General features: G+C 44.0%; 1 protein-coding gene across 1 annotated transcript in view; it reads left to right on the forward strand.

Annotated features, from left to right (window-relative positions):
* Positions 1-12,319, forward strand: part of cadps2 (Ca++-dependent secretion activator 2) — a 243,713-nt gene that overhangs the window by 187,626 nt on the left and 43,768 nt on the right. The window contains 2 exon segments of the mRNA XM_030054425.1: positions 3,390-3,546; positions 12,079-12,220. Of these exon segments, the coding sequence (XP_029910285.1) occupies positions 3,390-3,546; positions 12,079-12,220 (299 nt within the window).

Raw genomic sequence — 12,319 nt, forward strand, 5'->3', positions numbered from 1 at the left:
TCCTTCTCCCCTGCTCTTTTGTGAGGAGCCAGTGGTAGTGGTTATTTATTTACAGTATGCCTGTAAATAAGTGAATGTGGAGGAATGAAGTGAATGTAGCAGAGAGAGAGTTGGGAGTAAGGTGCTGCAGAGAAGCTGGTTTAATGCCGTTTGTTGGCACAGAAAACTGAAAAGGCGCATTTGAAAGGCCTGATGAGGCGTCCCACAAGGTCACAGGTCTGACCTGTGGAGGCCTGTCATTTATTTCTCCCTCTTTCCATCTCTCTCTCTCTCTCTCTCTCTCTCTCTCTCTCTCTCTCTCTCTGACACACACACTACTGAGTGACCTCAGCCCATCAGACGGTGCCTCACGAGGCGGGCTGCTCTTCTCTCTCACCTTTTCGGATGACCACTGCTATTGACAGATTAAGACCTTCTGTCCCGTGAAAAGCCAGACTGGATTGGGGGGGGGGTACTTTCATAACATCACCTCTGGCCATTTTGTTTCTTTATATATGCATTTTTTTCTGTCTCACTTGCTGCAGAAACATTTTCCACAACTCGAGCGGAGGGTTGCTCAGGCCAAGACACGTGACATCATTGTCTTGAGAAGGCTCTGGGAGAGTGGTTGTTTTTTCTTATTACACCACAGAAATGCACAGAAAGTCATGGAAATTTGGTATGCAGTCATAGAAAAGTTTTGGAATTGAATCAGTAGATATGTGTAGAAACCCCAGAGTAACATAAATCTGTCTGTTTCCTCTGTTTGAGAGAATGGACAGCGTAACGATAGTAATTGAAATACAGTATTGAAGATATATATTCTGCATAGCCTGTTTGATTTGACAGATACCTTCAATCACCACCAGGTTCCCACCAGCTAACGTTAGCCAGCTAGCTGCTAGTGCTCCTTCAGCCCCTCCTGCTACGACCGCAGCCGTTAGAGTCGATCTAGCACATTTTGCATGAGCACTGTGGATTGCTAGTTTGTTTGTTGAATAAATGATTGCTCGAAATTCAAGGAGGCCATTTTTCTTTGCTGGTAGGGCTGTGAAATAGGCCGAGAAATAGGTATTAATTTTTGATATAAATGGTCTTAAAAAGGTCTTAAAAAGACTTGAATTTAACTTGAAGAAACCTGTAGGAACCCTGTCATTGAATCCACAAGAGTCTCAGCTTTCCAGTCAAAGCCAACTGATGCAGCTCCAAGACTGTTTAGGCCCCAGTCTGCACACACACACCATTTTACAACAGGCCACAAGAACACATGTGGACTGCAGGCTTTGGGGCCCAAACTGCATGGGATTAGCAGAAGGTGGGCGTGTCTGCAAAGGGGAGAGCTGTGGCTGCCCAGAGAACCCATTTTCATTCACACAGCTGGAGGTCAGAGGTCAAGGGACCTCACTGGAAATGACCATGCAGGATTTTGCCTTATCAAAATTTAGCTGAAATTTGCAGTGATATTTAGCCCTGCTTACCAACAACCTAGCATGACATGCTTGGTACCAACAGATTTTTTTTAAATCTGTCAGTTTCATATGATACCAATGTCTTTACTTACCCTAGCCCTAACGTTACAAACCCTAACCCTAAGTTGATTCAGTAAAGTAAATTAAAAAGCGTAAAAGAGTTGACTTTCTCCACCCCTACTAAACAGAGCCTCCTATTTTAGAGCTGTGTGCTGTTGCCTGAGGAAAACGTCTTGTTGAAATGCCTGAGTGCTGAAGCCTCTTCATATCTTACTCTGTACTTTGAGTGGATTATACCGATTAAAAATTCTGTCTTGCAAAGTACTACGGCTTCTCACCCATTACTTGAAGTACAATATACACCGGTGAGGTCCCTCCACTTTTGCTTTCTTATTTTGTGGTGCAAAATAAATTCAACGTTTCCTGGAACTCACATCCCTCCTGACACAAAGCTGCTTGTCAAAGAAATCATGTGCACACACCGAGTTAGTGTATGTTAACAGGAAAATGCCAAAGCACATTCCTAGTTTGACCGGCAGATTACAGCCGTTCTGAATGGGACCAGGCAGGGTGAAGGTCGGATCAGTGCCGAACACTCGTATAGAATAATCTAGAGGATAAAATTAACTCATTAGGAAGCACATTCCTGCTCTGGCTGAGCAGAAAAGAGCGGATGATTTTCTTCGCCTGCAGGAAATGCAGTTCCTGCATGGATGTTCATACTAGACTGTGGCACCAAGGACTGTCCGGTCAAGTGTCACATACTGGTGGAAGTATTTTCAAATTACTTCATTAGTGCCTCTATAGAGCAGGACAGAGTCTCCTCCATGTTGTCTCTCTGCAGGTTGCAGCTTTGTTGAAGCTCCATCACACTGATTCTGAGTGAAATATTCAAAGCCAAGGTGCTGTTGTTTTATGGCTGCAGAATCACATCAAATAGAAAAGATCTACATGTCTGGTGCATCATTTTAGACACATTTCCCTGGAATTCAGCAGCTCATGTTTGGGATCTTTGGGAACCTCAGGATCTCGGCTAGAATTTAAAATAAAGTTCTGCAGGTTTGAAGAAAGCTCGGCTGCACAGTGTAGATTTGTAACGGGCAGTCCACTGATGGGAATGGCAGAGGTAAGGGATCTGACAGTGAATTTAATATGATTGGCAACTTGACAGTCTGAATTACTGCTGTAATGAACTCCACCCACCTGGCACTCCATGGCGGTAATAACAATGTGAAAATGCTTTTTGCATTGCCAAGGGATTTTGTGCCTTCATCCTTTGTGCCACAGTCCAGCATGAGCGTACAGAAACCCCTGAATACGATGTTAACCAGTTAAAAACACACCAAGGGTCATTTGTGAATACTGCTCGGCTCATGTCTGCTGTGTGTTTTGCATGTACACTCCCTCTCAAGAGACATGATTTTAAATGAATCAGTTGTGTTTTTTGCTGGCAGCGGGTGTGACGTGCTGCCGCTCTCGGTCAGCGTGTCGTAGCGTTGACGTCTGTCACTCATGCTCCTGTTCTTCACCTTTCCATGTCGGCTGCTGTCCTTGCATGGTGTCCTGTGGTCATGTTCTACCATCCTCTTCTCAGACTGCGTGTATTTTGTCGATGCATGTTTCAAAATCTCAGGTGCACGTCACGCTCACTCCATCCTCTTTAAGTCCTTGAAATGTCCTTTTTTTTTTTTTGTTTGTTTTGTTTTGTTTTTTTACATTTTGTGATGTCTGATGCACGACACAACAACAGGAGCTCACATGTACAGCAAAGGCTGCTGTACATGTGAGCTCCTGTTGTGTGTCAGGCTGATGCCTGTGTGTGGCGTGTTGGCGTGTCAGCGTGTGTCTGCACCGACACTGAGGCACATCAGGCGATGCTGCTCATGTCTTATTTCTCCTCTCATGTCCTGTCCTCGTCTCTCTCTCTCTCGTCTCGCCCAGGCTTTCTCCTGGTGGCCGGACCTCATGGCCGAACACGCCGAGATCTTCCTGTCGCTCTACAGAGCCGACATGGACGCCGCCCTGCAGGTCCAGCCCATCGACTCCTGGGACAGCTTCCCGCTCTTTCAGCTCCTCAACAACTTCCTGCGAACCGACCGTGAGTCCACCCTCCTCCCTGTGAAACCCCAGAGATGCTTTTCCATGACACTCTGGAGAATTGCATCTCTGAGTGTGTATGTGCAGTAATAACATAATGATAATTAGAAACATTATTTATAGCAGTTATCTAAAACCAGAGTGCTTAACAATTCAATGAGCATAGATACACTATATTGCCAAAAGTATTCGCTCATCTATCCAAATCATTGAATTCAGGTGTTCCAATCACTTCCATGACCACAGGTGTATAAAATCAAGCACCTAGGCATGCAGACTACTTCTACAAACATTTGTGAAAGAATGGGTCGCTCTCAGGAGCTCAGTGAATTCCAGCATGGTGCTGTAATAGTAATGTAATAGGATGCCACCTGTGCAGTAAGTCCAGTTGTGAAACTTCCTCGCTACTAAATATTCCACAATCAACTGTTAGTGGTACTATAACAAAGTAGAAGCGATTGGGAACGACAGCAACTCAGCCACAGAGTGGTAGGCCACATAAAATCACAGAGCGGGGTCAGCGGATGCTGAGACGCATAGTGCGCAGAGGACGCCAACTTTCTGCAGAGTCAATAGCTTGAGACCTTTAAACTTCATGTGATCTTCAGATTAGCTCAAGAGCAGTGCGTAGAGAGCTTCATGGAATGGGTTTCCATGGCCGAGCAGCTGCATCCAAGCCTTACATCACCAAGTGCAATGCAAAGCATGGGATGCAATGGTGTAAAGCACGCCGCCACTGGACTCTAGAGCAGTGGACACGTGTTCTCTGCAGTGACGAGTCACGCTTCTCCGTCTGGCAATCTGATGGACGAGTCTGGGTTTGGTGGTTGCCAAGAGAACGGTACTTGTCTGACTGCATTGTGCCAAGTGTAAAGTTTGGTGGAGGGGGGATTATGGTGTGGGGTTGTTTTTCGGACGTTGGGCTCGGCCCCTTAGTTCCAGTGAAAGGAACTCTTAATGCTTCAGCATACAAAGACATTTTGGACAATTTTATGCTCCCAGCTTTGTGGGAACAGTTTGGAGATGGACCTTCCTGTTCCAACATGACTGCGCACCAGTGCACAAAGCAAGGTCCATAAAGACATGGATGAGCGAGTTTGGTGTGGAAGAACTTGACTGGCCTGCACAGAGTCCTGACCTCAACCTGAGAGAACACCTTTGGGATGAATTAGAGCGGAGACTGAGAGCCAGGCCTTCTCGACCAACATCAGTGTTTGACCTCACAAATGCACTTCTGGAAGAATGGTCAAAAATTCCCATAAACACACTCCTAAACCTTGTGGAAAGCCTTCCTAGAAGAGTTGAAGCTGTTATAGCTGCAAAGGATGGGCCTACATCATATTAAATCCTATGGTTTAAGAATGGGATGTCACTCATGTTCATATGTGTGTGAAGGCAGCCGAGCGAATACTTTTGGCAATATAGTGTATGTAGTTCAATATTGAGAAAAACTGAAGCAGAATACTTTAAGCGAAGCAGTTAAAAACAACACAAAATATTTAAAAACACACATAATAAAACAAAATAGCTTCAAATGAAAATACTTTCATAAATATCCAGATTAAAAAGAAGTGCGCCCTAAACAATTGCAAGAAAGCCAGTTATGAAAGTGTGTTTTAAGTAACGATTTAAACGAAGATGCTGGTTCAGCCTCAGTTCATCTCTGGCCGTGTAAGTCAGGGTTTCTCAAACGCTGGGCTCCCTGATCGTCTTTCGAGTGGCACAGCTAACCCCCCCAGCAAAATAGGCTTTTTGTTGAGGCTTTTTTTTTTTTTTTTTTTTTGATTATTTTTTTGGCATTTCTGCTTTATTTGACTGTCACAGTAGAGATAGACAGGAAAGACGGGAGAGAGAGGGAATGACATGCAGCAAAGGACCTGAGGTCGGATTCGAACCCCGGTCGATGCGATCGGGACTGAGCCCTGGTACATGGTGCGTGCACTTTACCGGTGAGGCTTTAAACTAAATGTCATGTAGTAAATCAAACTGAACAACTGAAAGAATGAACTGAGAGCTACCAAGGCATGGGAGGGTGCAAGTGAATAAGGTCAGGTGTGCATTGGTAGAAGCCAGAGTCCTGACCACGTCCTGTTTTACAAACCTGTGCCTGACCTGAACCCACAACACTCAACACCACACCCGGGTTTTTACCTCTGGATGTGAGCCTGAACACGCGGCTCCACGTTCTGTTTGAGACGTGCAGTGGAACCGAACGGTGAAGCTGCAGTCAAACAGAACCTCTCCTCACGACTGACTGGGCCTCAGCAGTCTCATCTTCACCACCTCTTCCTTCCATGATGATGATGATGATGATGATGATGATGATGATGATGTGTGGCTTTGATTGCTCAGTACCTTTCAGTCCAGGCCGGTGACTTCCCCTTGTTTTTTGTTTGTGTGTTTCTTTGTTTGTTTGTTTGTTTGTTTGTTTTGTTTCTGACTAGCCAGATGCTATTCAAGGAGGCATGGGTGCATATTACCATTTTTATTTTTAATTTTTTAATCATTGTTATTATCTTTTTTTTTTGTGAGTTGAGATATTTATTGCTTTTATTTCAAGGACTTTTATTTTTCCATAGTAACAAAAGATTGATTGATTGATTGATTGATTCAGTTTTTTTTTCTGAAACATGTATGGACAGCTCTGATTTGATGACCTGCTAGTATTTCAGTTCATAGGAAAACTGGTATTAGTCTCAGCACTTCTTTAATAAACAAAAGAATACATTTGTCAAAACAAATATTTGTTCTTGCAAGCTATGGCACGTTCTAAAGATGAGTAGGCAGGCCTGGGGTTGGAAAAGGTTGAGAACCCAGGGTGTACGATGAGTCAGGCAGGAAGTGACCGAGCCAAACTGAAGAGCGAAATAAAAAAAAAGTGGCTTCTAATCAGCAGAGAGCAAATCCCCCATAACGAGGTGGGCGGAGCCTCTGCGGGGGGTCGTCCTGACTCAAACAGCTTCAAAATGAGAACACATCGCTGGGCTGGTTCTCATCTGTGTGACCGCTGACGACAGCGACTACACTCCATTAGAGCAAAGCTTAACGCATCAACCCACTGACTCTGCATGTCCAGAGTTTCCTCTCCAGAACGTTCCTCTGTTCTCCTCCCAGAGCGAGCAGTGGGCTTTCAGAGCTGCCACATCACTCCTCCTCCCTTTCCTCCAGCCGCTGGTTTCCATTCATTCCACTACGATATGAACATGAACTTTCAGAGCCTTCACACTTTCTTCACTCCAGTTTTCCATCAGCCCAATAAAGTCCTCCACATGAGTTTTCCTCAAAGCAGCAGCACTGTTGGCTTTTCAGGACTTTTTCACACTGAAACGCTCCCTCCTCCTCCTCCTCCGCCAGGGAAAATAGTCCCTAAGCGGGGGAACGTTTTGCTTTCCACAGCCAGTGATCAGCTGTGTGGTTTCTGAATGTTGAGGACTTTGTGTCCTCAGACTCTGCACCAGTCAGACAGCGGCTTGGATCTGCAAGGTGTCATTATCCAGCGCTTTGTGATAATGACGTGGGCAAACTGCTTCATTACAGCAGCAAAATAACAACAGGGTACACAGATAGACCCAGAAAAGTCAAATGTAAAGAAGGATCATGCCCAGCCGCCCTGTGACTCCTCCCTGATATCCCCCCCCTGCGCCCGCGCCGCGGCGTGTGGTGTTGCCACCAAGAGCGCTAATTAACACAGACGACGACGACGAAACACGGCTCGTTAACAGAGGAGGTCAGCAGCACCTCGCACACGCAAACAGGTAATTAACAAGAGCCGGCAGAATGTGAGGGCTGGACGCCCGTCACCTGTCTGGCTGCCAGCCCGCCTGTCTATCTGTCACCTGTCTATCTGTCAAATGTCTTCGCGTCACCTGTCTATCTGTCACCTGTCTGCCTGTCCCATGTCTATCTGTCACCTGTCTGCCCGTCACCTGTCTATCTGTCAAATGTCTTCCCGTCACCTGTCTGCCTGTCCCGTGTCTATCTGTCACCTGTCTGCCCGTCACCTGTCTGTCTGTCGCTGCAGGTCTCACAGCGTCACTGGGTTCCTGTTTCAGAATCAGTTTAATAACCAACAGAATTGTCTGCTCATAATTTTAAAAAGAACTTTTTCTAATTTGCAGCTCTGTGCTTTTTGGGTGAATGTTTAATTGTCCAGTAATTTTGTTTTAGTTTATTTTTTTTTCCTCATCAGTTTTTTCCATGGGTTTGAAAGAAATCAAATGAATTTTTAAATTAATTGTGATTTTTGAAAAGGTTTTCACCATCTTACAAAATTCTTTATATCTCATTTTTATAATTCATAATTTATTAATTAATTAATGTATTTACTTATGTGGGCTTTTTTTTCCTTTTCCTTCTTACTTTACCAATTTTAGGGATAATTTTAACAAACTGGTCATTTTCTTGCCAAATTTCTTGTAACTTGTTACTAATTTGTCACTACTCTTTGGGCCATTTCTTGCTAATTTGCACATTGCATTTTGTGGGGAAAAAAAATCACATAAGTATGAAACCAGGAGAATTTCAACCTTTTCAGTGATCCTCTTCCTGTCTGATTATCCACCAGTGGCGTACAAACCCACGGCTCTGCCAGCATGAAGCTGCAGTTTCTGCACCAGCAGGTCTGCGTTGGTTTTCCATTTATGTTCCATACATTGGACCTCTTTCCATACGTTCAGGCAAATAACCTCACCTAAAATGGAGCATAAAGTGACAGCATGCAAAGTATTGACATTGCACTAAATGATTCCCCTGCTCCCAGGTTAAAAAAACACACTTCTTTCAGGAGGAGTACAAGAAAATAATGCTCATTCCCTCACTGACACTCCACGTTGATCAAATTATTCTGAAAATGAGAAACTGCGGTCCGATTCTTGCTGCTATATTTATCTCTGAGCTCTGAAACAACAGCGGCTCAGACCGTCAGCAGGATCCTGCAGATTCACATCTGTTTTGTGTCATTCTGAAGACAACCACACATCTCTAAATATCTTGTCTTTTTCCAGAAATAAAACCAATTTAACTTTATTTTTGTGATGTGCAACAGTGTTAATCATACAAAGTATTTTTTTAAAATAAGTCTGGAGATCGCAAAGGTTGTGAAACTCACTTGCCTTGACGCCTAAGTGACCGTGGAAACTTTTGATCCAAATATGTAAAAAAAAAAAAAAATAGCATTTCTATTTTTGTCTTGTTTTTTTTTTTTACCTGATTACAGCACGATGCCGCTCTAATTTCATTTGACTGTTGGAATGAATAGCTGGTGTGCACTATCTCTCTCATTGTTTCTTCTCTCGCAGCCCTCGCGCTGAGGCTTTGTCTCAGAGCCAGCAGAGACTTGGCGAGATCCGAAGCGTTGCTTAACGTGCCCGATGCCAAAGTACCTCACACACAGCAACAGACAGGCAGGAAGACAGACAGACAGACAGACAGACCGACCAAGGGCACCGTGCAGAACAAAACCTGAGCGTTTCATTATGCAAAGACTCTACACAAATCCACAAATCAGGGTTTTTTTTTTTACCTATATCTACGTTTTGTTCTAATAACTAGCCTGTAATTATTCCAAGTGTCACAACAGTCTCAGACTTGAATTGGAGCGTAATGAGGTAATCGTCTGAGCAGAGAGGCAGAATGAGTGAAATGGTAGTTTTGACTTTTGCACAAATGAGGTCTTCCCTCTGTAATAATGATGTCTGAAGTGAGCAGAAATGAATTTCTTTTCAGTTAAAAAAAAAAAAAGGACCACACTCGTTTTTGTTTTTTTTTTTGTTACCTGCAGGATAAGAGCATATTAATGTTTTACTTTTGTTTGTTGTTCATTCATTCACGGCATGTCATGATGTTTAAATTGTCCAAAAATCACAAACACCCGCAGGTCTTCAGGGGCCAAATAGCCGACTTCTTTCACACGACTGCTACAAAACAAAACACGATTTGATCACATGTCTTATTTTCAATAAGTTCATTATCTTATTGAGTTTTAGATAATTTAAATGCTCACTTGAGCGTCTGCCTGTGTGGCGTGATGGCAGCCGGTTGCGAGGGAAGCAGTTTCCTCTCGGGAGGCGAAAAGGCTAGTGTTAATCATGACGGAACAGAGTGAGAGGAATTAAAACTAATGAAGTCCTGAGAGACCGGCCCGCTCGCTCGCTCGCTCTCACTCTCCTTTTGTCTCCTCTGTTTGCACTCGCTGCATGCCACCTGTCTGCCTGTTGGTCAATCTGTGTCAAACCTACATTGTTACCAAAAATTAGTGGCTTATTAAACCAACCCATTTCCCAACAGAGATCTAAATATACATATAGTGCATCTGTCACGTGAAAAACAACAAAACTGCAGTGTGTTTTTCTTCCTTGGAAGTTTCCAGGGTCAGTCGCAAGTTGATTGAACCTCAAGTCAAAGAATCCTTGCGTCATTTTAAACCCCCTTTAAAAGTACTCAGGTGATATTGGCAAAATCTTCAAAAGTCAGAGGACAGCACTCTAATTTTTGCGATCTTAAGTTTTATTGGCACAGACGTTTCAACAACGTGGCCTTCCAAAAACAACGCCCTCCGCTATTACATCAAGAGGGGGAACGGGGACTGCGAAGCCTCCAGCAACAAGGGCCATGACACATCGATTTTCAGCATGAGAAGCAGATTACCAGCTGGACAAATATGTTGCAATCCTTTAAGAAGTGACATCTATGTAGGACATGGCAGCCACATGACAAAGGTTGCTGCACTGGACAACAACATAAAGGACATTATCAAAACTACACGAGAAAATTAACAGGGGAGAATTTCATACAATAGAATTTTCATAAGAAAAAAAATTGAGCTCAGTTGAACTGTTTGCCTTTTGCCTGATAACAACAATATGTTGTTATCAGGATGACATCATAAATGACCAGCACATATTTCAGTTACAACTCAACCAATCGATGCACATTTTACTCATCCTGTTATTTCTGCTGTCAGCGGGACTGAAAAATGATAAGAATGAGGACCTGGCAGGCACAAAGACAGACAGGCAGATCGCAGCTCCAGCTCTAAGTGTTGTTGTCATGGTGGAATGTGTTTGACTTACGCAGCTTCCTCCATTTTGTCCCTGCGGAGAATGCCTCAAGGCTCATCTCTGCTCCCACTAAAATAAATCCTTCCACTTCAGACGATGTTAGCGTCACTGCCCACATGACAACAACAAACATGGCGACGGTGGAGGAGGTCATAATAATGGAGCTGCTACAAAGAGGCAGGAGAAGAGGCGCTGTTGTAGATGGGGGTGGTCTGTGATGTCACTGAACACATCACCACAGGAGGATGCACAATTCTTTTTTCTAATATTAGTAGTTTTTTCAAAATTTCTTCCTCATGTCTTGCTCTAGACTGGTCTCTCATGAACTATCAGCTGCACCGCCCACACGATTTCCAGTGGTGCTGCTCCATGTCGTTCATATCCGTAAGCTTCCTTAAAACCTGCACAAATATGTATCTGAAGCCCTATCCGTACCTGCATTTAATGTTGAATGTAAATGAGACTCAAACAGCTTCCTAAACCTAAACACCTAAACCAGCGAGCTTAAACTTCTGGTCACTGGGCTGTGGGGGCTGTGGGTGAGGAGTTCCCCCTGGAGCCCAGCTGGGGCCCCTGCGGGTCCCATCCATATCCATATTTATATTTAATGTTGAGCATAAATGAGCCTTCACTAAAACTTTGGTGATCATTTAATTAGAAACGAGTCAGAGAGAAATAACCAACACAGCCAGCTCTGGGTTGAGAAAGGAACTTATACCTGCTGTTCCTGGTTCCTTTCCCTGGTAATATGGTTCTAAAACCGTGGCTCTGCTGTCAAACCTCCAGTCAGATGGGGATGATCGCCCGTCGGCGTCATATCACATCTCTCACGTTTGGTTTCATCAATCTTCCCAAACGTTAAGGTCATACCATTCTTCTCATGTGTCCTTATTTACTTTGCTGGCTGCTTGTTTTCTGCTGCATTCGCGTGCTGTCCAAAAATGCAGAAGAATGGGCTTTCATTATTTTTGATTTTGTTATTTTTATTTAAAAATAGCAAATATGTTGACACTTAAGAAAATAACCCTTTCTTTTTGCATTTTCTCTTTACATGACGCTGATGAGAACAACAAGCTGAGTTGGTCTATCAATAAAGAGGTGGTTTGGAGGTGGTTTGAAATGCGATTCTAATCAGATTTGTACAGATGCGTCTCAGTCTGCACGCTCTTGACACTCAAATAGGATTTCTGTCTATCAAGCAGCGTCACACAAATCCAGTCTGATCCCTTTCAGATAACAGTGCGGACAGGTTGTCTTAAAGATCTGAATGGAGAAACAAATCTGATTTGGCTGCAGTCTGAACAAGGCCTTGAGTATCAGATATGAAAGCAGCGTTATCTTGGAGGACGGACTTTGGCCTTTAGGTAGATCAAGCTGGTTGCCCCTGACCACAACGCTGTCCTGCTGCTCCAGTTTAACTGTTTGAAGTCTTGAATGATTTTAATCACCTGTTCTGATGTCTCCTCCCACCTCAGCTCACCTGTGCAACGGCACCTTCCACAAATACCTGCAGGATCTGTTTGTGCCCCTGGTGGTGCGCTACATCGACCTGATGGAGTCGTCCATCGCCCAGTCCATCCACCGCGGCTTCGAGCAGGAGACCTGGCAGTCCGTCAAGTAAGACCCAACTCATCCAACCCTCGTCTTCATCATGTTATTAACCTCTTCAGCTCTGCATGTCCCATTGATGGGTTCGTCATTACAAATGCATGCAGA

Source organism: Myripristis murdjan, chromosome 6 (assembly GCF_902150065.1).
Source record: "Myripristis murdjan chromosome 6, fMyrMur1.1, whole genome shotgun sequence".
Classification (NCBI taxonomy): domain Eukaryota; kingdom Metazoa; phylum Chordata; class Actinopteri; order Holocentriformes; family Holocentridae; genus Myripristis; species Myripristis murdjan.